The sequence below is a fragment of the Mustela nivalis genome (assembly GCF_964662115.1).
Source record: "Mustela nivalis genome assembly, chromosome: 8".
Taxonomy (NCBI): Eukaryota; Metazoa; Chordata; class Mammalia; order Carnivora; family Mustelidae; genus Mustela; species Mustela nivalis.
The window spans coordinates 31930096-31952572 of NC_139027.1; the positions used below are offsets into that span (position 1 = coordinate 31930096).

The 22477-nt window shown below is 42.8% G+C and overlaps 1 protein-coding gene and 1 long non-coding RNA gene across 23 annotated transcripts in view; one reads left to right on the plus strand and one right to left on the minus strand.

Moving 5' to 3' along the window:
- Positions 1-1255: 1255 nt before the first annotated feature.
- The window catches only part of SLC8A1 (solute carrier family 8 member A1), a 379580-nt gene continuing 358358 nt past the window's right edge, over positions 1256-22477 (minus strand). For all 20 annotated transcript variants that reach the window (XM_082743258.1, XM_082743260.1, XM_082743264.1 and 17 more), the window contains one exon: positions 1256-4712. In XM_082743258.1, coding sequence (XP_082599384.1) covers positions 4336-4712 — 377 coding nt within the window. In that variant the 3' untranslated portion in view covers positions 1256-4335. The remainder of the gene's footprint in view (positions 4713-22477) is intronic.
- On the plus strand, positions 4723-12801 carry LOC309870813. Of its 3 annotated transcripts, none has more exons than XR_014314829.1 (5): positions 4723-5477; positions 6436-6582; positions 8621-9052; positions 9552-9624; positions 10051-12801. It is a non-coding gene; the product is annotated as an uncharacterized lncRNA (long non-coding RNA). The 3 variants fall into 3 exon arrangements; XR_014314830.1 differs by having other exon boundaries at positions 4723-5204; positions 5376-6582; XR_014314828.1 differs by having other exon boundaries at positions 4723-6582.

Consider the following 22477-nt stretch of genomic DNA (forward strand, 5'->3'; position numbering starts at 1 on the left):
TCATCTTCTACAGGAGGAAATTTATTATGTTTTGAATTGCAGATATGTGTAGAACAAATGAGTCAGTCTCTATTTTGACAGGTTAGGATCAGGAATCCTGGGCTGTGGAATCAACAAGGAACCTAGCCCTGGGTGGAAAAGGCAAAGTGCTTCTGTTACCCGTGAGACCACCCAGGGAAAGGTGTGTTGGCGGATTCTCATCGTGAATGGAATCCACCTATCAGAATACCTGCAAGGTGGTTTTAAAGAGCATATTTTATCATTTTTTCCTTTGAAAACAACAAGTAAAACTGTCTTTATGCTGTATAGAAAGCGAAGGTCTCTGAAGTCTTCACCGGTGGCAGGCTTGAATCATTATCTGTGAACTAAAATTAGCTTATAAGATGTTGAGAATCATTGAGCCATGACATTTTGTTGAAGAGTACTTAAACAGTCAAGACTACTCTGGTCATTGAATTACTGTCTTTGGTATTTAAAGAAATAAATGTCCGCCGCTCATTTTGTGTTTAACCGAAGATTGGTAACTAGGAGACATTAATTGTTGATGCAAGAAAATATTTAAATTAGACCTTATTTCCTTCACATGTGAAAGTGTGCCACACATAACCATATGTGGACATAATGAATTCAAAGAAGATTTTAAAGATCATATAAAAATCACTTACATGTACACCATGAATAGATTCTATTATAAGAACTGAACCCACTGATATCAATGGGCTTACAAATAAGTACACAAACTAGAGGTCACATTTTTTTTCACAAATGCTGATTTCTGGTGTCACCTCTTTCTATACTATTGACTATATAATACATCAAGACAATAACAGGTAATTAGTCAGAAATTATTGCAAGGAAGTTCTATTGGGAATCAAGCAGAATATAGTATGATACTAAATGATTAAATATCCCTTAGGAAACAACTATTTACTTCTGATCACTTCATTGGGATTGATTTATTTGCTGTAATATTCTGCTACAAAGTGGTCTGATGTTTATGGTTCATATTCTTGGATGCAGAAAGAATAAAGTGGTACTAAAAGATGCAAAAAAAAAAAAAAAACAACCAAAAAACCAAAAAACAACCAATTAGCGAAATGGAGAAACATCTACCAGACACATATATTCTGACATTCTGCTCTCTTTGGACCTTAAAAATGAAATCTTGTATGATCAAAGGGTTGACATTTGTAAGAGTTTGAATATTGGGTATCTATTTTCTTCCTTTTGGATGAGGATACCAACTACACAATAATACCTTTTTGGTCTTTATTTCTTCAAAACATGAAAACAAAAATGAAGTAGATGACAATGCGAGGAAACATTCCATACAGATTATGCTGTATCACTAGTGATTAAATCAGAAACAATTAGAAACTTTATTTGTTTGTGTCAATAATGTGTACCATTTATAAGGAACAGCACAATTCGTGCACTTCCCCCCTAAAGCTGTGCACAATACACACAAAATAAACAAAATGAAATAACTTTACACAACTACAATTATTAACAACTCTGAACAATCAGAATCATATTTTCCCTATAACATGAAACTTGAAAAAGCAAACAAACCAAAAAGCTTTGAAATTAAAAATCAATGGCAAGAATTTCTGAAAGTCCTCTGTGAAAATTTGCTATGGGATTATTGACATTCCAAATATGGCTAAAATTGAGTGCAAAAATCTAATGTTTAAACAACTCACATCCTTTGACTATATTTACTTGGTGTTTTCTAGGCTAGATTTCCATTTAGTAAATCTTAAAAAAAAAAAAAAAAGGTTAAGATGTATCCCCAAAAAACTTAGACCCACGGTGTTGGGCCATGGCCTGATGGGGTGAGTCTCCTGGAGATATGAGGAACTGTAGAGATACGGGGCATAGAAAGGTACTGTTGACCAACAAAGATAAAAACTGGGGTTTATTGGATCTTGTCAGTCATCTGGATCACCAACATGATTGCTTTTCTTGGCTTATAATGGGGAGGTGTACAGATCTCCAAGATCAGCCAAGGATACATAGGATGCTTCCCCTAACCTGTGCTTTACTTCTTAGTTAAAAATCTTAGATATCTGGACAACTGTATTGGTACAATTTCAATGTGTTTATGTTAAGAGTTTTGTAGTTGTGTTTTCCCTTACAAGATAAAACTGTTTGCATATGACTGTGCTAACTTTACCCATGGAAACAGCAATCACATTAGCCATGAGCCCGCTGAGGGCAGGGATCTGGGCTGTCTTGTTCATGGTTTAGGCCCCAAGAGTAGCACAGTACCTGGCATTTTGAGTAGTAACCAGCATTTAATTATTCATCCAGTCACCAAATGTTTATTAAATGAATGATCATGACTACTGAGTAGAAGAAGAGGAAATAACTGAACAGCTTTTATCTCTTAAATATCTTTGAATCAATACAGAGGTCCAGTGGTGTCTCTGATTTAGATTCTTTTTAGAGAGAGACGTCTCTGAGATGGGACCAATGTCATTCCATCTGTCCTCCTCACTGGCTTCACTACTTTGGAATGTTGGGTTTATCCATGCTCTTTGGTATTTTGAAATAGAAAGAGCCATTCCTTTTCCAGGCTGAAAAACCTCCCAGTGAAATCCTGTTGGGAGGCACTAATCTCATTTAATTGCTTACTCCTTCATCATTAAGTACAGAAGATGCACTTGCAAAGGCCAGTTGGTCTCCCTGGCTCCTTTCCTGCTCAGGAATTGCAGACACAGTCAGAGGAGTCTGGGTGGTGAAAGAAACGGGGCTCAAAATAGCCTTTTACATAAAAAAATAAAACGAACAAGCCACTATCTACCCTCTGTGCCAGACAGAGCAGAAGTGAAATAAATACTTTGGGGGCAGGGGTGTCATGTTAATGGAGGCTCTCAAAGCCTGGGCACATCAAATCCAGCCACTGATCTACACTTCTCTCCTTGGCCTTCCGGAATCGTCAACAGGTGACTGCTTAGAAGCCTCTGGTGTATTCCACATGGCTAATTTCCCGTGAAGATACTTGGTAGTTTGCCTACTGTCCTCTCAATAGCTTTAACTTCCCAGCGAACTGTTATTGCTTCTTAGAAATGAATGTGCAGGTCCATGAACAATAAGCCATTTTCTCCTTTTATCTCTAGTATAATCAAACTCAATAACAACACAGAAGTTACAACTCAGGTGAAAAGAAAACTCACTTATGTCTTCAATGTCCAGTCAACATTGCTGAATGGGAGAACAGTATACACTATACTCTACTATATACAGATACGCTTATTTTGTTTTTCATCCATGCACTGTGTAACAGGTATCACAACAACATTCCCAAACAGGCACATGAAGAAGGAGCCAATGTTCAGTCATGGCTGGAACAGGATTGTGCAAGCCACAGATGCTTTTGAAATTAAAATTAAAGATGATCCCAGGTGACAGCGAACATGGGACTGGGACACAGAGATGCAGATGGAAAAGAATGATGTGCTTTTTGAGTGGGGTTATTCCTGTTTGCATGAGAGGTGGTGGGCAGGAGGAGGGTTGGGGTGGGGATCCGGGGGCTTAGCCAGGCTGGAAAACCAGAATAAGGGCCTTGCTAAGTACAGTCCAGAGCTAAAGAGATAAATAAATGATTTTGCACGTTCTTGGGAATCGAGGCACATCATTCCTGTACCTGTTGAACAAGAGTGCCAGGCATCATATCTTGAAACACCAGACTGTATCTAGAACCATCACTTCTCCTGGCTGCATTCTGGCTCCCGCACTTCTCCTGGGAGGCAGCTCTACTTCTGCTCATGTTCCAGAGATGAGTGCGGAATTTAGCAATCTAGTGAAGACATGCTGCTGCTTCCATGCCCATATCCTTTCCGAATCCAAAATAACTTTTTAAAAGTGTTTGGAGAGAGTAATTATAAGGATTTCAATTTTCTTTACCAAAAATCCATTTGCATATAGATTGGTCATCACCTCCCACAAGCGAAACGAAAACCTTGACCCTCCCAACGAAACAACACAAAATCGAATGTCAGCCACCTCCCAGCCCCCACCAAAAACAAGCAGAAACAGAAAACAAAATCAAAGACTTAACGATTTATGATCCTGGAGAGAACACAGTCCTTCTAGACTGAGCTGCAAAGACGCCCCTGCCTCCATGCCTTGGTTCAATGTGATGATGCCCCTGGGAATGGGAGGTGATGGTTTCTCACTCCGGCCCTAGTACAGAGTATGCTCTTGAAGCTGGATTCCATCAGCAGGTAAGTGAACATGACAAATGTCAGTTTCCTCTGTTCATTATACATAATATTTTATGTATATATATACGTATATATATATATAAATTTACTATATCTGATTGTTCCTTTAGAAGCCTTTTATGTGGCAGTAGGCCTCCAGGGAGGAGAAGAAAATGTACAAGAGCCACAGGAGCACGAAGAGGCAGGATGTGAGGAGCTTGGCAGTCCGGGGCCCACCCAGCTCACCTCCGATTTCCGGCCTCCGCCGATACAGCAGCACCCCCACGTTGATGAAAGCAAAAATGGTGAAGAGAGTGACAGAGAAAGCTAGTGTGCCAGGGGACACTTTGAACTGTTCCCCGTTGGCTGCGTGGTAGATGGCAGCGATGGACCAGGCCACGCCGATTCCCAGGAAGACGTTCACCGCGTTGCTGCCGGTGACATTACCTATGGACGCGTCTGCATACTGGTCCTGGGTGGCCGCCACTTTGCTTGCAAATGTGTCTGTGGAGGAAAAAGAAAAAGGCAGTGTCACTCAGTATTTTAAAGTGGGCTGTGGAGCGCTGGAAGCGTCAGCCATGTACTCTAGGATCCAATATCCCCCAGTGGAAACCCAGGGACCAGGAGAGGGTTTTGCTGTTCTCTGAAGCCCCGGTTCTGTGGTCGGGACGATGGGATCGAGGCAGCAGAAGCCAAAGGTTTGGTGTCGGCTGTGTTATTGACCAGAGGATCTTGGTCAAGTTCTTGACCCACAGGTACCAAAGGTCTCTCTCATCTTGATCTTGCAGGGTCACATTTTTCAGAGGGATCGTAGCCCATCGACGTCAGAATCATGTGGGGGTCCTGCTGTCATAATGGAATGTGTGACCCCAGGCAGATTACTTAATTTCTCTAAGTTTCAGTTTTTTAATGTGTGAAATGGGATAGGGACGCCCATTTCAGGGTATTGTTAGCCTGAAATACAACATGTGAAATGCTCATGTTTCTTGGAGCAAGGTAAGAGTAGCTCTTTTTTTCCTGTTTTGCAAAGACCATGTAATGCAGGCTAGATCAGTTTACTAAAAGCGGAGGCAGGATCTGATACAGCTCCCCTTACCGAGCCGGTAAACAGAACTTGCGAGATACTCTGTTTCTTTTCTATATAATTTTCTCATTAATAACATCGAGGTCCTCTCAGCTACCTTGGCAGAAGACCTTGCACAGAAGGTTTATAGAAGATGTGAATAGCTTGTCCAATTGAACTCACAATTGCAGAGCCAGTAACGGCAGGTATGATATCACGGGAAGGTATTATCTTGCCACCTGCTCTGGTCATCTGGAGGTTCCCCAGACGCTGTGAGCACGCACGGGCTTGAGGGATGTTGGAACTACTTCTCCCCTCTGTTGCTAGTCTGTTGCCACCATTAACCTTTGGTAAATCCCCAGTGGGGATGATCCATAAGGCCTGTGAGCTTTTATCAGCCTCTAGATTTTTGTGCTTTACCCTGGCAAGTAGGTTATTTAGGCTGCTCAGAGGATACTGCAGAAGCAGTACCCCCACCCCACCCCCTTTTTTGGAAAGGAAGTCAGTCAACATGGAAGGCCCCATCTCATTAATCCTGACCTTTGCAGTGGAAAAGCAGGTTTTACTTACCGTTCTATAATTAAACTAAGGCAAACACTGCTTCCTCTGTACCAGGCACTATCCGACGCGTATTACACGTGTGTTCTCATTTAATCCCCCCTTATCAGCCTTAAAGATGCTCCTGTTCCCTTTTGTGATTTGGGAGCACCTCTTGGACAGGCCAATAGATCAAGGCTTTTTTAAACCAAAATGATTCCATTCCCGAGCCCGTTCTCCCTCCTTACCACACTAGCCACTCCCAGGAAGACTGGTTTTCCCTTCCTCATTTCAGATGGGCCTGATCCTTCCGCTCGGAAACCCAGACACAGGGGCTTGCAGGATGCTCTTTCCTGCCTCGGAGCGAAGACTGCAGAAGGGGTCGGTGTCTGCTCACCCGCCCCCCCCCCACCCCCCCAGCCTGGATGTGCGCGGCTCTGTGTGTTCAGATCGTGCCCTGCAGCCCCGTGAGGGCTGTTTGGGAGGCTGGTGCGGAAAAGCCCAGGCGAGACGCATCTTAATGGTCTCTTGCACTTCATTATGAAGAATTATTAGGAGCTGCAGCAGCAGTCGCAAAAAAAAAAAAAAAAAAAAAAAAAAAAGAAGTTCTGCTTTTCTTTTTTCAAGGACAGGCAGCTGAGCAAGGAAAGTAAAGGAAAGAGTGGAAGGCAGGAGAAAGCAGCTCAGAGCTCAGCTGCTGCAGAGGAACATCTGAGACGCTGCTCTGCGCTGACATGGCGGCCGGCACCAGCTGGTGGCGAACAGATGGCCTCGGTAGGCTGGGCCGTCAGGGTGGAGGCGCTGCCTCCCTCTGCTGCCGGGGCAGGTGGCCTGGTGCCGGGCCACACCTGCCTACCACTCCCGGCATGGGCTACAGGGCACATTGGACTTCCGGGGTGCCCCATCTCCGCTTAACCTCTAGACTTTCTGGAGGTTTCTGCCGCTTAACCAGAAGGGAATGAGGCATAGCATCAAAGATTCCTGAGCCTCGGGGACCCTAAACACCCAGATTAGACCTTTTGCCAGATCTGCAGGGATGTCCCCCCCCCCCTCGGTTTTTCAATAGCCTGTTGTGAATATCCAAGGGGAATTCTTGTAATAACAGGCTCCTGTTTTCAAATACCTTTCTCTGGCTTCCCTACAGAATTAACAGCCAAAGTAACCAGTTTGTCACATAAATGAAACCTGTTTGCGGCCTCCGGCATCTGGTAGGTTTTATTTACCTGCGTTCGACATCAGGCCTTTTGTCTGTTTTAATTCAAAAGCTATGCGAAAATGATAGAGACACAAGCAAATCCAAACCATTAACCTTAGCTCCAGCAGAGACAATGCTGTTTTTCAAATAAAGTATGATGGAATCTCCCCAAATTACCTTCTATCACTGCTTTGCTGCTTCACGCAAAGAGCAACACATCACACACCATATGTCAGGCACTGCCAAGCCTTACCCTGAACGCTAAGCCCATAACCTGCTTACGGTTGAACAAGGCAAAAGACACTCATATGCCATTCCTCAAAGTAAAATCCAAGAAATAACTACTGCTGTGGTTTCAGGGGGAAGGGGGGTGTCGTAATCCTGTGCAGAACTTGGCTCATTAAACAAACACATGCAAATCAGATTTCCCATGTGATTGGCACAAAGTAAGACATGTTGATAATTACATATTATATTACATATATTACATAAATTACATATATATTACATATATATATATATCTTCCTACGTATACACCTTAGGTCAGATTTCTAGTAGGAATTTTTCCTTTTAACTCTCACCTTGAACTCTAATAAATTTTGAATTAGCCATAGCCTTAGACTCAGTCATAGCCTTAGACTTTTCATTCTGCTGCCTAGTACCTTTGACTAAAAATCAGTAAGTAGGGAGAGGGGTGCCTGGGTGGCTTAGTTGTTAAGCATCTGCCTTCTGCTCAGGTCATGATCCCAGGGTCCTGGGATCCAGTCCCATATCGGGCTCCCTGCTCAGCTTTCAGAAGCCTGCTTCTCCCTCTCGCACTCCCCCTGCTTGTGTTCCCTCTCTCACTGTGTCTCTCTCTCTGTCAAAAAATAAATAAAATCTTAAAAAAAAAAATCAGTAATGGGGAAGATTCGACTGGGAGACAGCATGGCTGGAGCTAAAACATACATCACAGAATCAGGACATTACTGTTCTCGGCAGACCTGTCTTAAGAGTTTCCTGTGTGTAACCTTGGCCAAGACATCTGGTCAATGAGCAAAAGAGGTCAGCACACTCCCCTTTCCTCCAGAATTTTTTTTTCTCCTGAATTTCTCAAACTTTGTAGCTACATACAGATTTAAATGTCCCTTCTGTAAAAAGGATACTTATTATATTCCTACAGGTCACACATCAGGGTTACGATCTAGAGCAAGGGTTTCATCCCAGATGATTTGTTCTTGACTTTTAGCATATTTGGGGGGGGGGGCAGGTGTTCAACTCCCAGGCAGTGTGCTTAGGAGCTGACACTGATGGTGATTTTAATTGGGATCTAGCCTGTTTGCGGAGGCTTCGCTGTTTCCCCAGCACCTGTGAATTCCTGACGGTAGACAGACCGGGGGGTACGGAGCTTCATTAAGGAGACAGTTTTAGCTCTTCTATCTGAGTGTTCTTGGACAAGACACTTCAGTGTTTTTTTTTTAGGTTCTAGTTTCTTTATCTAAAATAAAGGATTTAGATTAGAATATCTCTAAGACTCTAAGTTTATTGTTTGGGTGGTACACATAGCACATCAAAATGTTAAATTCACATGTATGATTTTGGTATTTCTCTCTCTCTCTCTTTTTTTTTTTCCATAGGAGTTGGAACAAGAGCAGCCTTCTTCATTAGACTTGATTAGTGACATTATCTCCTCATTTTAAAGAATGGCCTAAATGAAATCTTCAAAGATCCTAGGAGGGTTTCTAGAGCTGAAGATACTGCCATTGATCAAATTGTGACAGTATTTATGAAATTAAACCATACCACCCAGAGTCTGTTACTTTTCCAAAGAGAGAAATGTTGGCGAAATTATTTACTTGAAGTCACTTGGACCAGTCATCCATTTATATGAGTAAAGCCATGGGTACACATGAGACAGTGATGACTACTGGCAAACAGTGCATGTAATGTCAAGTTCACACACAACTGGCATGGGGAATACTGGAAGAGCCTGGTTATAAGATCTGGGGCTTCATTCTCACCCACTTAATCAGACTCTCAGAAGAAAGGATACAGGGATATGCATTTTAGTAAGTGCCTTGGGTGAGTCTTCTTGACACCAGTGTTTCAGAACCATGGCTCTAAGGCATGGGAATGGCTATTGTTCCAAATGCCCACTGTTTGGGCAGCCCTGCTGAAAGGAACAGATGTTTGTTTTGGGGAAGCAGCTGATTTCTCTTAGAAACAGTGATGCCCTCAGATACTGGGGTTATTTTGCTCACAGAACCACTTGGGTGGGCTTGGTGGAGGGGCCAGGCCTGCCTAACTATAATGTCTTCCCACTCTCAAGTTACACAATGCTCTTATTACTTTTTTTTTAAGGTTTATTTTAGCTCGAGTGAGCACATGGATTGGCGAGGGGGCAGAGGGAGAGAGTCTTCAAGCAGACTCTCTGCTGAGTGCAGAGCCCTGGGGCTCCATCCTGGGACCCATGAGATCATCACCTGAGCCAAAACCAAGACTTGGACACTCAACTGACTGAGCTACCGAGGTGCACTAATGTTTTACTATCTTTAAACTTCATTCCAGGATAGATGCTACGAAAGGCCAAAGCAGGAAGGAAATTTACTTTAGTTGAATTCTGGCTCTGTCACCTTGCCAGGTAAGAAGCTTACCTACTTCATAGGGCTTTAAAAGAAATGTGTTAACATGAACAGCACTCAGACGAGGGCCTGGCAGCTAAGGAGTGTTCAGTATTATTAGCTATTTTTATAATACAACAAACAGCACCAGAGCTCCAAACAATCAACAAGTGGTAAGGAATTCTGACCTAATGTGATAATTCTCAACTTTTAGGAAGCTATCACATCCTTGAAAGACTTACTTTATGATCCTATGCATTTTAAAATGTGATAGAACATAAAATTATTCTTAAAAATCAAAGACATTTTTTATTTTAAAAATTCCATGTCACCTAAGGCATAAAACGACACTGGAGATGTGTTGGTTTCTAAGGCCCTTATCTCACTGAAAGGCAGGCATCTCTGCTGCATGATGCACCTGTTCCTCTCATACTCCTCTCTTTTAGGCACTGTGTTCCTGGCTCTTTTAGAATTCGAACGGAAATAGTCGAAGTACTAGTTCTTCTGTCACGGAAGACTTTGAACAAGGTTTTGTCTTTAGTTGTGACATTTACCCAAGTAAATACAAAAACCACACTGCCTCACACACTCTGCCGGTTCATCTCAAAAGAATCCTTATTTGACTTCCAAGCAAAGTTCAAGGGATCAAGGAATTACTGGTGTTTGATTGATTAATGACCAGTCAGGAGTTGTAAAAACAGAAAAAGGGTAAAGCACTTAAATGAGATTTCTGCCCATAAAAGCTGCTCCTGAAAGAGAGAGAAAAAAGAAATAGAGACGGTGACATGGCCTATTTTTAGAAGAGAAGAAAACGGAGGTAAGCAAAAAGCTCCAGAGGACTCGTGTTGGCAGATCAGAACACCTGCTTCTAGTCATTTTTATCCCCAACTGCAAATCAAGCACCAGGGCAACTTCTGAAAAATACCAGCTTTCTAACCCCACCCAAGTTTCTGCTTCATTGGTCTGAACACTGGTGGGTTTTTTTTTTTTAATTTTATTTATTTACTTACTTATTCTATTTATTTATTTGGGGGATGGGGAGGTGTGAAGGGGGAGAGAGAAGCCTCAGCAGTCTCCATGCCCAGCATAGAGCCCGACGCAAGTTTCAATCCCACAATTCTGAGATCATGACCTGAGCCAAAATCAAGAGTTGGACACTCAACTGACCTGTCCCTGGACAGCAGTATTTTTAAAGCTCCCCCAACTAGACTGAGATCCGCTCAGAGCCTTTGTGTCTTCGTCTGTGTAAGGACAATGGCACTTCTCATAGATTAGCCTGGATAACATATGAAATAGCCCTGACACCATTTTTTTGTTGTTGCTGTTGTTACCAAGTAACTTTTTGTTCTGCTTATATTAACTTGAATGTTTGCACTGTGCAAGAGTACCCTGGGACTTGGTTTTCCTAGCATGTATTTGAAATCCCGGTAGATTTTAAGGGCACCTGGATGGCTCATGCAGTTAAACATCTGCCTTTGGCTCAGGTCATGATCCAGGGGTCCTGGGATTGAGCCCTGTGTCAGGCTCCCTGTTCAGCGGGGAGTCTGCTTCTCCCTCCTCCACTCCCCTACTTGTGCGTGCTTGCTTGCCTGCTCTCCGTCAAATAAATAAAATCTTAAAAAAAAAAAAAAAGATATCCTGGTAGATTTTAAATTCAGAGATGAATTCTAATTAGAAGAAAAATAATAGGGGCTTATTTTCCAGGGGACACAAAACAGAGAAGAGGATAAACACAAACCAACAGTGCCATTTGATCAGACTTCCAAAGTGTAATTTGATCCGTGTTTTCAAAAGAAAATAACACTCCAGTCTTAAACACCTCCATGATGGGGTGATTGATTTTTCAGAATGATGATCATGAACATGCAGGAGAGGGCCCAAGGTTCCCTTTCCTTGTCCAAACCTCTAGCTTCACGAGATTTGCTAAAATTTTCTAAAATCCCTGGTTCTAAATCTCTGAGGTCAATAAAAACACCTGAGCATCTCAGAGAACTCTGTCTGAGATGGGGCTCATTCTATTCAATCGCTTCATCACTCTCCCCACTCCCACACTTGACCCTGAAAAAAGCCCCAAGCCAACGAGCTGGGTGTAAAGCAAAGAAGTGATGTTCTGCCCTGGTGGTCTCTTGAGACTTGGATTAACATGGTTCTGGAGTGGACTAGATTATGTATGTTAAGCAGGTTTGGTACTTTGACTTTGGGAGTCCTTATTTCCTTCCCCAAATTAAAAGGTTCATGCAGATCATCGCAGTGGAAGTTCCAGTGTGTGCCTGAAAAACTAAGGGGCTTAGGTTGGCTGACTTGAGAAAAGTCTCCTGATCTGGTCAAGCGATGAACAAGCAGCTTGTTGCTGACCATAATATTGGGCAGGTCCCAGTGAGTTCCTGTGAATCAGCAGTTCTGCTTGGCATTGAGACACATAAGCAAGCTGAGGTCATTGTCAGGAGTTCCTTTGGTCACCTGGTTCCATGTTACTCTGTGGTTAACCATGGTCATTACTGAAGAATTCTGGTCCTGATTCCCATGGACTGCACAATGTCTCTAGTTAGAGTAGTAAGGAGCCTGAGCTAAGGAGTAAGACCTAGTCCTCCTCCCATTTGCCGTGCGCTGGCAGTGTGGCCTTGGGATAACCTCTCTTCAAGCCTCTGATATATAAAATAGGGAAAATAAAAATCCTCATTTATATAGCCATGACAATGATCAAAAGTACTGCAACACAACTTAGCATGGTTTTGGAAGTTCGTAAATGCACAGCAAATACTGTTATATTTCAGAATTCTTTGTTCTGGTGATAACAAAGGCAATGTTAATGTTATTAAAATTTTTCATTATGGTTTCCTTCAGCTATGTGGTTTATGTTTCATCGATCTTATGTAGGATTTTGGGAGAATGTGTGTCTCTTTGATGTCCAGAAATGATGGTGGTGATAAGGGCAACAATAACATTTACGAGGCTCCTAGGAGAGGCTCTACATATGGCTTCTCATTTAATCTGCAAAACAACCATATAAGCTAGGAATTTCTATTATCTTCATTTGATAGATGAGAAAACTGAATCTCTGAGTGTAAGAAATTTGTCCAGGGGCAGCTGGGTGGCTCAGTGGGTTAAAGCCTCTGCCTTCAGCTCAGGTCATGATCCCAGGGTCCTGGGATCGAGCCCCACATCAGGCTTTCTGCTCAGCAGGGAGCCTGCTTCCTCCTCTCTCTGCCTGCCTCTCCGCCTACTTGCAGTTTCTGTCTGTCAAATAAATAAAAAAAATCTTACAAAAAAAGAAAAGAAAATTTTTTTCAGAGTTATATAGCCAGTAAAAGGTGAAACTAGAATTCAGATCAAACAAATATGATTCTAGCTAGAGCTCATGTTCTTAACCACAGGTCCATGGTAGTTTATTTTTTTAGGATTTAGTTTTTGGGGAGAGAGAGAGAGAGAGAGAGGGAGAGAGAGAACAAGAAAGTGTGCAGAGGGAAGGGTAGAGGGAGAGAGAGAATTTTTTTTTTGAAGATTTTATTTATTTATTTATTTGACAGAGAGAGATCACAAGTAGGCAGAGGCAGGCAGAGTGAGAGAGAGAAGGAAACAGGCTCCCTGCTGAGCAGAGAGCCCGATGTGGGGCTTGATCCCAGGACCCTGGAATCATGACCCGAGCTGAAGGCAGAGGCTTTAACCCACTGCCACCCAAGCGCCCCGAGAGAGAGAATATTAAGCAGACTCCGTGCTGAGCACAGGGCCTGACACAGGGCTTGATCTCATGACCCTGATATCATGATCTGAAATGAAACCAAGGGTTGGATGATCAACAGACTGAGCCATGCAGGTGTCCCAGAGCACAAGAGCGTGGGTATTAACAAGGACTAAATAACATATCTGAAATTTGAAAATGGACAAAGCATTCAAAGAGGATATCCAGAAACTTCATCATGTTCACCTGGGACAGAAACAGATTATGAAGGGGCTATTTTCATGGATGACCCTTCATTTCTTTAGAACAACATTAGAGATCACTGACAAGGTAATTTTATCAATTCCTTAAGTTCCTGGTTTCTTTTGGGTATTACATTTACACTGTCTTTCTAGTACATAAAAATAGGCTTGAGAGAACCTACTTTTAAAATAACATCAAGGTACTGCTATTTTCAGCATTGAGCCATAATCCTATTATTTTTTATAATAAACCTTTTTTTTTTTTTTTAAGATTGATTTGAGAGATAGAGGGCATGAGTGTGGGAAGGGTCAGAGGGAGAGAATATCCAAGCTGCCTCCCACTGAGCTTGGAGCCCAACTTGGGGCTGATCTCATAAGGCACGAGATCAGGACCTGAGTCAAAAGCAAGAGTGGATGCTTAATGGACCCAGCCACCCAGGTGCCCCTATAATAAACCATTATTTTATTAATACTGAGTCCATGAGGGTAAAGCATGGTTGAGATTTAGTCACGCAACATTTTGGTAATTTTGAAAAGGCAAAAAAGGGGATGTTTGGGGCCCAAACACATAGCTGACTGTCATTTTCCCAAACCAGTTTGTTACTAGACATGACTGGAACGCCTTGCCTCGAACACAGTCCGGGGCTGCCCTGCACGAAATAGGGTCCCTTCAGCTCTCTTCTTCCTTCCTTCCCCTTAGTCCCCCTCTTTCCCTCAACCCTCCCTTGCCTTTGAAGCCAGGTTCGTTCTTCTATTACTTTGTTCTATTTCTGGAACATCCATCCCTTATCTGAAACTTCTCAAGTCCTACTTCAGAGATGGTAAAGAGTCTTGCTAGCAGTAGACATGGCTGAGTGAGACAGGATAGAAAGACTGCACTAGAACTTAGAGAAAAACAGAAACCCTCCCTCTCCCTTCCAGGTAGCCCTCCTAGGTTAAAAGAGAACTTCCCTGTCAGCTGGGCCCTGTTAGTGTCATTCAGGGCCTGCAGATCTACATGATACGCTGAAGACACCCATGTGCCTTGTGTCCTTGTAGATACTTACCCAGGTATAGTCCCCCACAGACCTTCTCTTTTTGAAAGGGATTGCTTTGTGCGTTATGAGCTCAGGAAAGCACCAGCACTATTAAAAGTAGGCAACTCAAGAAATAGAAAAAAAAAAAAGGTCACTGCATACAACTTCAACCCAGGCCTGGAGGCAGTAGGTGCTACCTGACAGTTGGGAGTTGAGGCGGTTCTAGAAAGTTTTGGTAATTCTTCTACTTCTGCTCCTACTTTGCGTTGATGGGGTGTACAATTTTTTTCCATTAGCTTATTACTATGGATTAATTGAATGGTCCCCAAAGGCATATGTGTCTATCAAAAGTCTTAAAAAAAAATCACAAAATCTTTGATCCAGCAATTTTATTTTGGGGGATTTAGAAGTAATCCTGCAAGTGTGAACGTTTATGTGTGGGGGTAGTCAGTGCAGAGTTTTTATGTTAGAGAAAAATTAGAAAACTATCGTTTCTGGTAAAAAATTACAAGTTTGATGTGCAAATGTTAAAATTATGGTTAGAGGTACAATAACAAAGTAAAATGTTCATGACACTGCTAAGTGAAAAAGGTTCTATAACTATGTTTAATATAAGTCCATTAAATGTGGGTAATTAGTTATATCCTTGTATATACATTTTTGTTCAATTTCTTTAAACATCCCAGGATTTTAAAATGAAATAAAGATATAAAAATGCAAATGAATGGTGGGACTGCTGGATGGTTTTTTAAAAATTTTGTGCTTATGAATATTTTCCATTTTAATTACAAAGATTGTGTTTATGGTATTATTAAAGGGCTAACCTACATTTTTTAAAAAAGCCTCATCTACATAATAGAGTCTGTCTGGGAAGGGAGGAAAGGCTGATTTTCAGACTTTTCTGGTCCTTTCGGTGGTCAGGGCTATGGTAGCAAGATCCTAAGAAGGAAGGTATCCTATGAAGGACACACAGAGCAGGTGCATTTCAATGGGCAGCAGGGTGGGGGGCAGGTAGAAGTGGTGAGGAGATTTCCTGGCCCTCAGGGACTGGCCTGGAGTTCGGAGTCAGGCAGGTGCCCAGGACAGACCATAAAGGGGAACGAGGATTCTGAAAACAAACTTCACCCACTATAAAAGCTTTCTGAAGACCACTTGTGAGGGGAAGAGATGTGTGAGTCTTAGTTTCCTTCCAACCATCACATTGTATTTACTAATTGTATATTCCATTGACTTCAACCCACAAAATCAGTTCGCATATTCATTTGTTAAGAGCTCTGTCCCCTTGAGACTTCTGGGAAAGGACCTAAGACCCAAGTGTTCATTGGTGCTTCAGCTCTCAATAGAGATGCAATTTGCACCGCAGAGACTAGAAAGGAAGGTGTGGAGCTGTATCCAAGCTGCTAAGGGTACGTGATGAGACGGAACTCTCACGTCAGGTTCTATCCTTGTCTCTCTCCCAGGCACCTAGTATAGCTCTCGGTAGACACTTTTAAAATGTCTTTTGACAAAAATTTCTTATTTTTACATCTTAGAATTTTCAGAGCTCTCCCATAGATGTTGTACCATTTGCTCTTCGTGACAATTCAGTGGGTGGGTGGACGGGAGGAGCAGGTGGAAAAGATCAGTCCTGATCTTTTCAGGGGACAAAGCCAAAGCTCCCCAGGAGTCCGACGAAATGGGAACGCAGGGGTGGGCTTAGAATCCACGTCCTGTCGTTCCCGGTGCCCAGGTCCTCATGCGGCAGCCTTGTTTCCAAGATCCTTCGTCAAATCCTGTTCTTGCCAGCTACTACCCCATGCTCTGAACCGAATAACACATCAAGATTGCCTACCTCCTAGGGCTGCGGTGGATATGGAAGAGATAAATTATACAAATGTACCTTTTAAACAATGAAGCTATGCAAACGTGGTTCCTATTGAAACACTTTTTGTTTCATGCAAATGCTCTGCCCTGATGAAATCATCATGAATCACTGATGCCTTAATGTGGATCATTTGTTGGTTATTCCAAAGTAATAACTGACACAGACCATTCCCAACAGGAGGGGAAGAAGCACTGGGGAGAAAAGCCCAGAGCACTCGGGTACTCTCCCATAAGAACAGATGTGGTAGGAGCTGAGAAGACAGTCTCAGCTGCCCAGAGAGAGAAGGAAACCACCAAATAACTCAAAGGGGTTATTTAAAGGAATAGGCCAGGAAAAAGTAACCTCTATTCATCATTTCTAAGATTTGAACTGCCTGGATGAATTTTCAGGCGGATAACTAGAGGTCTGAGTAGGTAATTTGCCGATTCTTGGTGTAGGAGTCACACCACCCTATTAAAATCCTCCACCACGTGCTGTCAATGCCAGGATTCCATAATCCTGCTTTATTTTCTTTTCAACACGGTTCATGCTCACTGCTATCTGAAATGTTATCCTATTTTTGTGAAGCATCCATTTTCTTCCACTGAGTTGTGAACTTCATGGGATTCAACCTAACATTGGTCTTATTTATCCCTCTGTGTCTACTGTGTCCCACAGAGCCTACTGTATAGTGGGGGCTCCCTAAATATTTGTAAAATCAATGAAACTGAGTGCAGAATAGTTCTGGATCCTATGTTATGGCCCCCTATCCTACTGCTTCCTTTGACTTCATTTAAAAATGGTATTAATCTCGTTCTTAATGCCTGATGACTAGTGTAGAGAGAAGACCACCTGACGATTTGATGATCAAGAACACCATATTGTCTCACTCAGTTTGCACGTCCTGACTCCTGGCTTCGTCTGTCAAAACAAAAGCTTTTAATTTTCAAGATTACTTTTCACTCCTATCCCTGCTGCGGACTCAACCCGGGTGTAGCTGTTGTAGAAGAAAGGGCTTGATCCACATTCTCAGGACAAGAAGACTTGATACTGAAGTTACCAACACGAGGTTCTTCTGGGGGCTATGACCATTGTCTCCCTAAATGTGAAATTCTAGAAGCACAGACCAAAGGACGGGCAGCACCTGAGCCACTTCTAATGCGACCTCACCCTGAATACTGAGCCCCCTCTGAGCAGCCTGTCTTGCGGTGCTCCAGTTTGACGGGTGAGATTAAGGGTTCTGGTTTGCCATGTTTCAACCGGCTGAAGCATCCTCAGACATAGAATCCTTCAGGGAAGGACGTTTTATATGATCCTTTTTGCCACATTTGTGGTGATTTGTTGTTTTACAACTGCGATGCAGGAATGAGAAGGTGTAATTAGCCCGCTGGGTCCATTTGTAGACCCCAGCGGGGATCTCTGCAGTTCGGGACGACAGCAAGTCTTGCTTCTTGTCTCAACCCACGATTTTTTATAATGATAACCTAATAAGAGTTTATGATTTATGGAGGACCATGTCAAAAAGCCCCCTGGGCTCCAGGGGGCAGGGGAGAGGAGAAAGAAAACAAATACGAAACGTAATACTCGGACTGTAAATGATAGAACCAAAGTAAGCTGACTTCTCTTTAGCACAAAATACAGGATTTATATGTGCTGAGCTAAACAAAGGTTGTCAAATATGATCACCAATAGATTTGGCATTTCTGGGTCATGTGCCAGGAAAGGTGGCCAAAGAACGTAAGGCGTTTTATGGATTTAAATCCATTTTCTGGAATGAAGCAGAATATGAACTAATAATACATAGTTTATGTTTCATTCTTGGGAAGAGGCAGGATGTGAGGCCTGTGTGCTGAGGAACGCTGACGGCGGCGTTCCAGCTGGCTTTGTGCAGAAATGCCAAGTACCACGGCTTCATGCTATAATATGCACTATCCCCAACAGATATTAAAATGCTTTTACAGTCACATGTAAGACTTGCTTTTTATTTGCCTTCTTTTCTCAAAATACCATTGGGCTTTAAATCTGTTGTTCATGCAGTGCCATGACATGGCAATTAAGTTCTGCTTTTTTATACTACACATTTTTTTTTCTTTTGAATTTAGTAATAATGGGTCAGTCTGTGTGTAGGGAGAACATGTACATGGCCTCTGTTCAAGGTCCTGGGCTCTACTCGCTCCCTAAGGGGTCCAGGGGCCAATGACTAGTATCTACAGGGTGACATGCTGAGGCCAGGGATAAGAGTAAGAAGCTGAACTCATTGGATTTCCCTCGTGAGCACTGCGTTATGATTACCTGACTCCCTGGACCAAGGATATTTAGGCTCAAAGTGTTACCCCAAGAGTCATAGTGCTAATTCAAAATACTATTGTGTGGTATTTTCCCCAGCGATTTGGAATATATGAGCCAAGATTACCTTTGTGGGGAGGACAGTGGGATTGTTCTAAAGGCTGGCTGCCCAGTTCCATATATGGACAAAGGGATGAAGCTGAAAACCTCTCTCACTCAGAGTTTGCAAATGTCGGTAGAGATTTTGTGATGCACAAAACAAAAATTATTTAAAAATCTTACAGAACCTGAGGTAAATGACTACCTTTTGTATTACTAAAATGCAATTACTATCATGTAGAGAACCCGTGACCTTTTTATATTAAAATTGGTCCCTGAGAAATGTTGAATAAAGGCAACTCTGTGGGTCAAGAAGTGACATTAGTGGTTGCCTGGGACAGGTGGTAGAAGTGAGGATTCCCTGTCAGGAGGCGAGAGGGATCTGGTGAGGGTGAGGAAATGTGCTAAAACTGGATTAGGGTAGTGGTTGCAGGGTATTAGAGATCTGCTAAGAAAATCACTGAACTGTATCCCTCGATGAGGGACATTTCTGGTATGTATATATTATGTCTCAATAAAGTTGTTAAAAAATGCAGCCCGAGGCCTGACTATGGAAGAAAAGAAATGCAAAAAAAAGTGGCTCTTGAAATTTTTCATTTTCATTATCTTATTTTCAAATGGGAGAAGGGAGAAAGATGAAAGTTGCCACCTCAACCTTATTTACAAGTCCTCTGTAGGAGACCCGTGCTCTCATGGATGGATCCCCTTGGAGCAAACAGGTCTAAGGCCTTCAGGGCACTTGACATTGGCTCCCTTTGGAATATACCTTGAGACTAAAAAAGGGAGGAAATTTATATTCATCCACATTGCACATTCATAACACCCGCTCTCTGGACACACACACACACACACACACACTGATTACCCACACCGCTTAATGGGGTGATGTTTCTGCCAATGTCCTTGCTTTGGGTGACCTAGACTCTGTAGGAAGGATCAGATAAGACCAGGATGAAATATTTTTAGCTTCCCTTCTCCTACACTGTGGTTTTTGTGGAACTGAGTGCAGGCGGCTGGCGTGGGGTTGGGGCACTAATCTAAAGACCATGGAGCTTCCTGTTGGGCATTCCACACGCTGAATTCTCCTGGACCCCCTACGAGGGGACCTCATGGTCAGCATCTTGGTCCCCCTCAGCCTCGTGCTCCCTGCCCGCTGTTCACACAGTCCTGCCCTGGAGTCGAATCCAGGATTGTAACTGCCAGCCAAAAAAACAAAAGTACTAAACACAAATTCTTCTTTTGGGCCATAAGAATAAAGGATACGAATCGTTTTGAAATGGGTGTTTCCCAGGTTTTTACAAGATGCTTTGGGTCTGCTGCCTGGAGTCTACTGCCCAGTGTTTTTTCAGTTTCGGATAACAGGCTGTTCGTGTGCCATTTATGGAGCAAATCTTGTGAAATCTAGTATTCAGCCTTCCTTTGTTTTGCTCTGTCCTTATGTTTGCTTTTGTGAGCTGCTTTCAACTGCTATGACATCACCTATTCGTAAGACAGTGTGCTGAAACATACGGAGCATTTTACCTCCAGCTCTCTGGTCCCCGGCACGAGGCTGAGATAAGGTCCTAGGGAAAGCCTAGGATTAGTGCTGCGTGGTGCTGCGCTCTGGCTGTGTCCCTGGGTGGCTCTGCCTCTTGGCCGGACTACGATCAGAGGGCCTGTTTTCAGCAGTGCTGACCTTTCTTGGTGGCAAAGAAACTGCTTATTAGGGTATCTGGAAATGAAATACACCTGCCCTTTAGGATCCTCTTGGGGGAGCAGACATTAAAGCCGTGGGGAAATCATGATGCAGAGTAAAGCAATTCTGTTTTCATTCCCATTTAAGCTGATGTGAAATGTTAATCATCCAATTAAAAATGTATACACACTGTAGCTACAGCACTTCCTCTCCAGCCTGTGGCTGAGTTGAAACGCCAGTGTTCAGAGGATTAAGTTCAGAGAGGATACAGTACAGTGGCAGGAAACAGGAACAAAATTGGGAATGTCCATCTCACCAGGATTCCTTACACAGGACCATAATGAAGCCAGGCTGCAAATTTACTTGGTTTGCTATTTTTACTTGCTATGATGTAGCTAAGTACCAGGAGGCCTAAACCCACGTATCAGTCCAGTGAAGTAGAAAAGCAAAGAGAGGTGGCTCAGCCAGTTCGGTGGCTGCCTTAGGGGTCCTGGGATTGAGCCCCACATGGGGCTCCTTGCTCAACGGGGAGCCTGCTTCTCCCTCTCCTGCCTACCTGCTGCTCCCCCTGCTTGTGCTCTTTCTCTCTGTGTCAGATAAATAAAATCCTTTTTTTTTTTTTTTTTAAAGAAAAGAGATCTAACTCTTTTTTTTTTGGAGTAGCAGTCATATGCGAGGTCCTGTGCTGAGTACTTGGTTAAAGTGCTCTCGTGTCATCCTCACTACAACTCTGAGACAGATTTTCATGCCCCTGTTATTCAGGTTAAGGAACTAAGGCTGATAGGAGGTGAGCAGTTTGCCTCTAGGTGTCATACATCTTAGAAGCGGCGTGGGTGTGTTCGAACTCATGTCCGTCTGACTCTAAAGCTCGTGTGCTTTTATACCTCCTGGTGGATGGATCTCCATGAACACTGTACTCAAGAAGATTTCGCATAATCTTTCTGATATTGAGAGAGTTAACGCGTTCATCTGTGAGCCCAGAAATGAGAACACTGTCTCAAGCAGGATGGAAGGAGAGGAAGTGATGGCATCCCTCGGATTCCTTGTGGTTCTCCTGGGTAGATCAGATGGCTGTGAGATCTCCGAATGGCTGAATACAATGTCCCCTGAGAAGAATATCTGATTTGTGTGGGGTGCTGTGTTTCCTTCTGGTCCCCATCTCTTTTGTTCGGTAAGGGGTAGGCTGAGTGTGTGTAGGGATAGATGCCTTGGACACTTATCTCTAGTGCTCCTACTCCTGGGCTTCTACTTCTTTCTGCTAAGAGACTTAGAAGACTAGGCTTGATTTCCAGAATGGTCAGTAAGTCTTTGCAGAACATGACGGCTGGGAGAACATCCCCAATATGTCTTTCTTGGGTCTTACTGACCCCAGTGGCTGGCCAGTTTTGTATCATAAAAATCTTTGGTCTTGGCGCAGAATGACCAGACCTCCTCTTGTGGTCACTTCCATTAGCAATGCATGGCTATGCTCATGTGGCTTTTTTTTTTTGCCAGCTAAGTCAGAGCTGAACAGATTTAAAAGGGTTTCCAATGGTCTTAGTGTTTAAATTTTTATGTGTAAGAAATGCTAACTGTTTATGGGTATAGAAATAGGCCTTTACCGTTTCTGAAATTTTTGGAAGCATGTATTCTACTAGGTGTTTTCCATGCCAAAGAGAATAATGATAGTGCCTGGCCCCAAAGAGCTTGAGTATAATCCTGCTGTATGCTTTAAAAATGGAAAATACTAAATGGAAGCAAAGAAAGAAGTAATTTTCCCCAAATTATAAGGTATGTGAAAAAGAATGTATAGAATGCTTACTTTAAAAAAAGTGAAATCAAGGTGGGATGAGAGTGGTCGAGTACAGATTATAATAGAGACACGATTTGTCATTGACTGAAACTTGAACTGGATATGAGCAAATCATTTATTCTCTTGAGCCTTAATTTCCTAGTTAACTAAGGACTTTGGTGCTTATTTTCTTTATGCAATAGAGTGACTTTTAGACAGGGCCACCACTATATACATCCATGGGTGTGGTACCCTGTACATA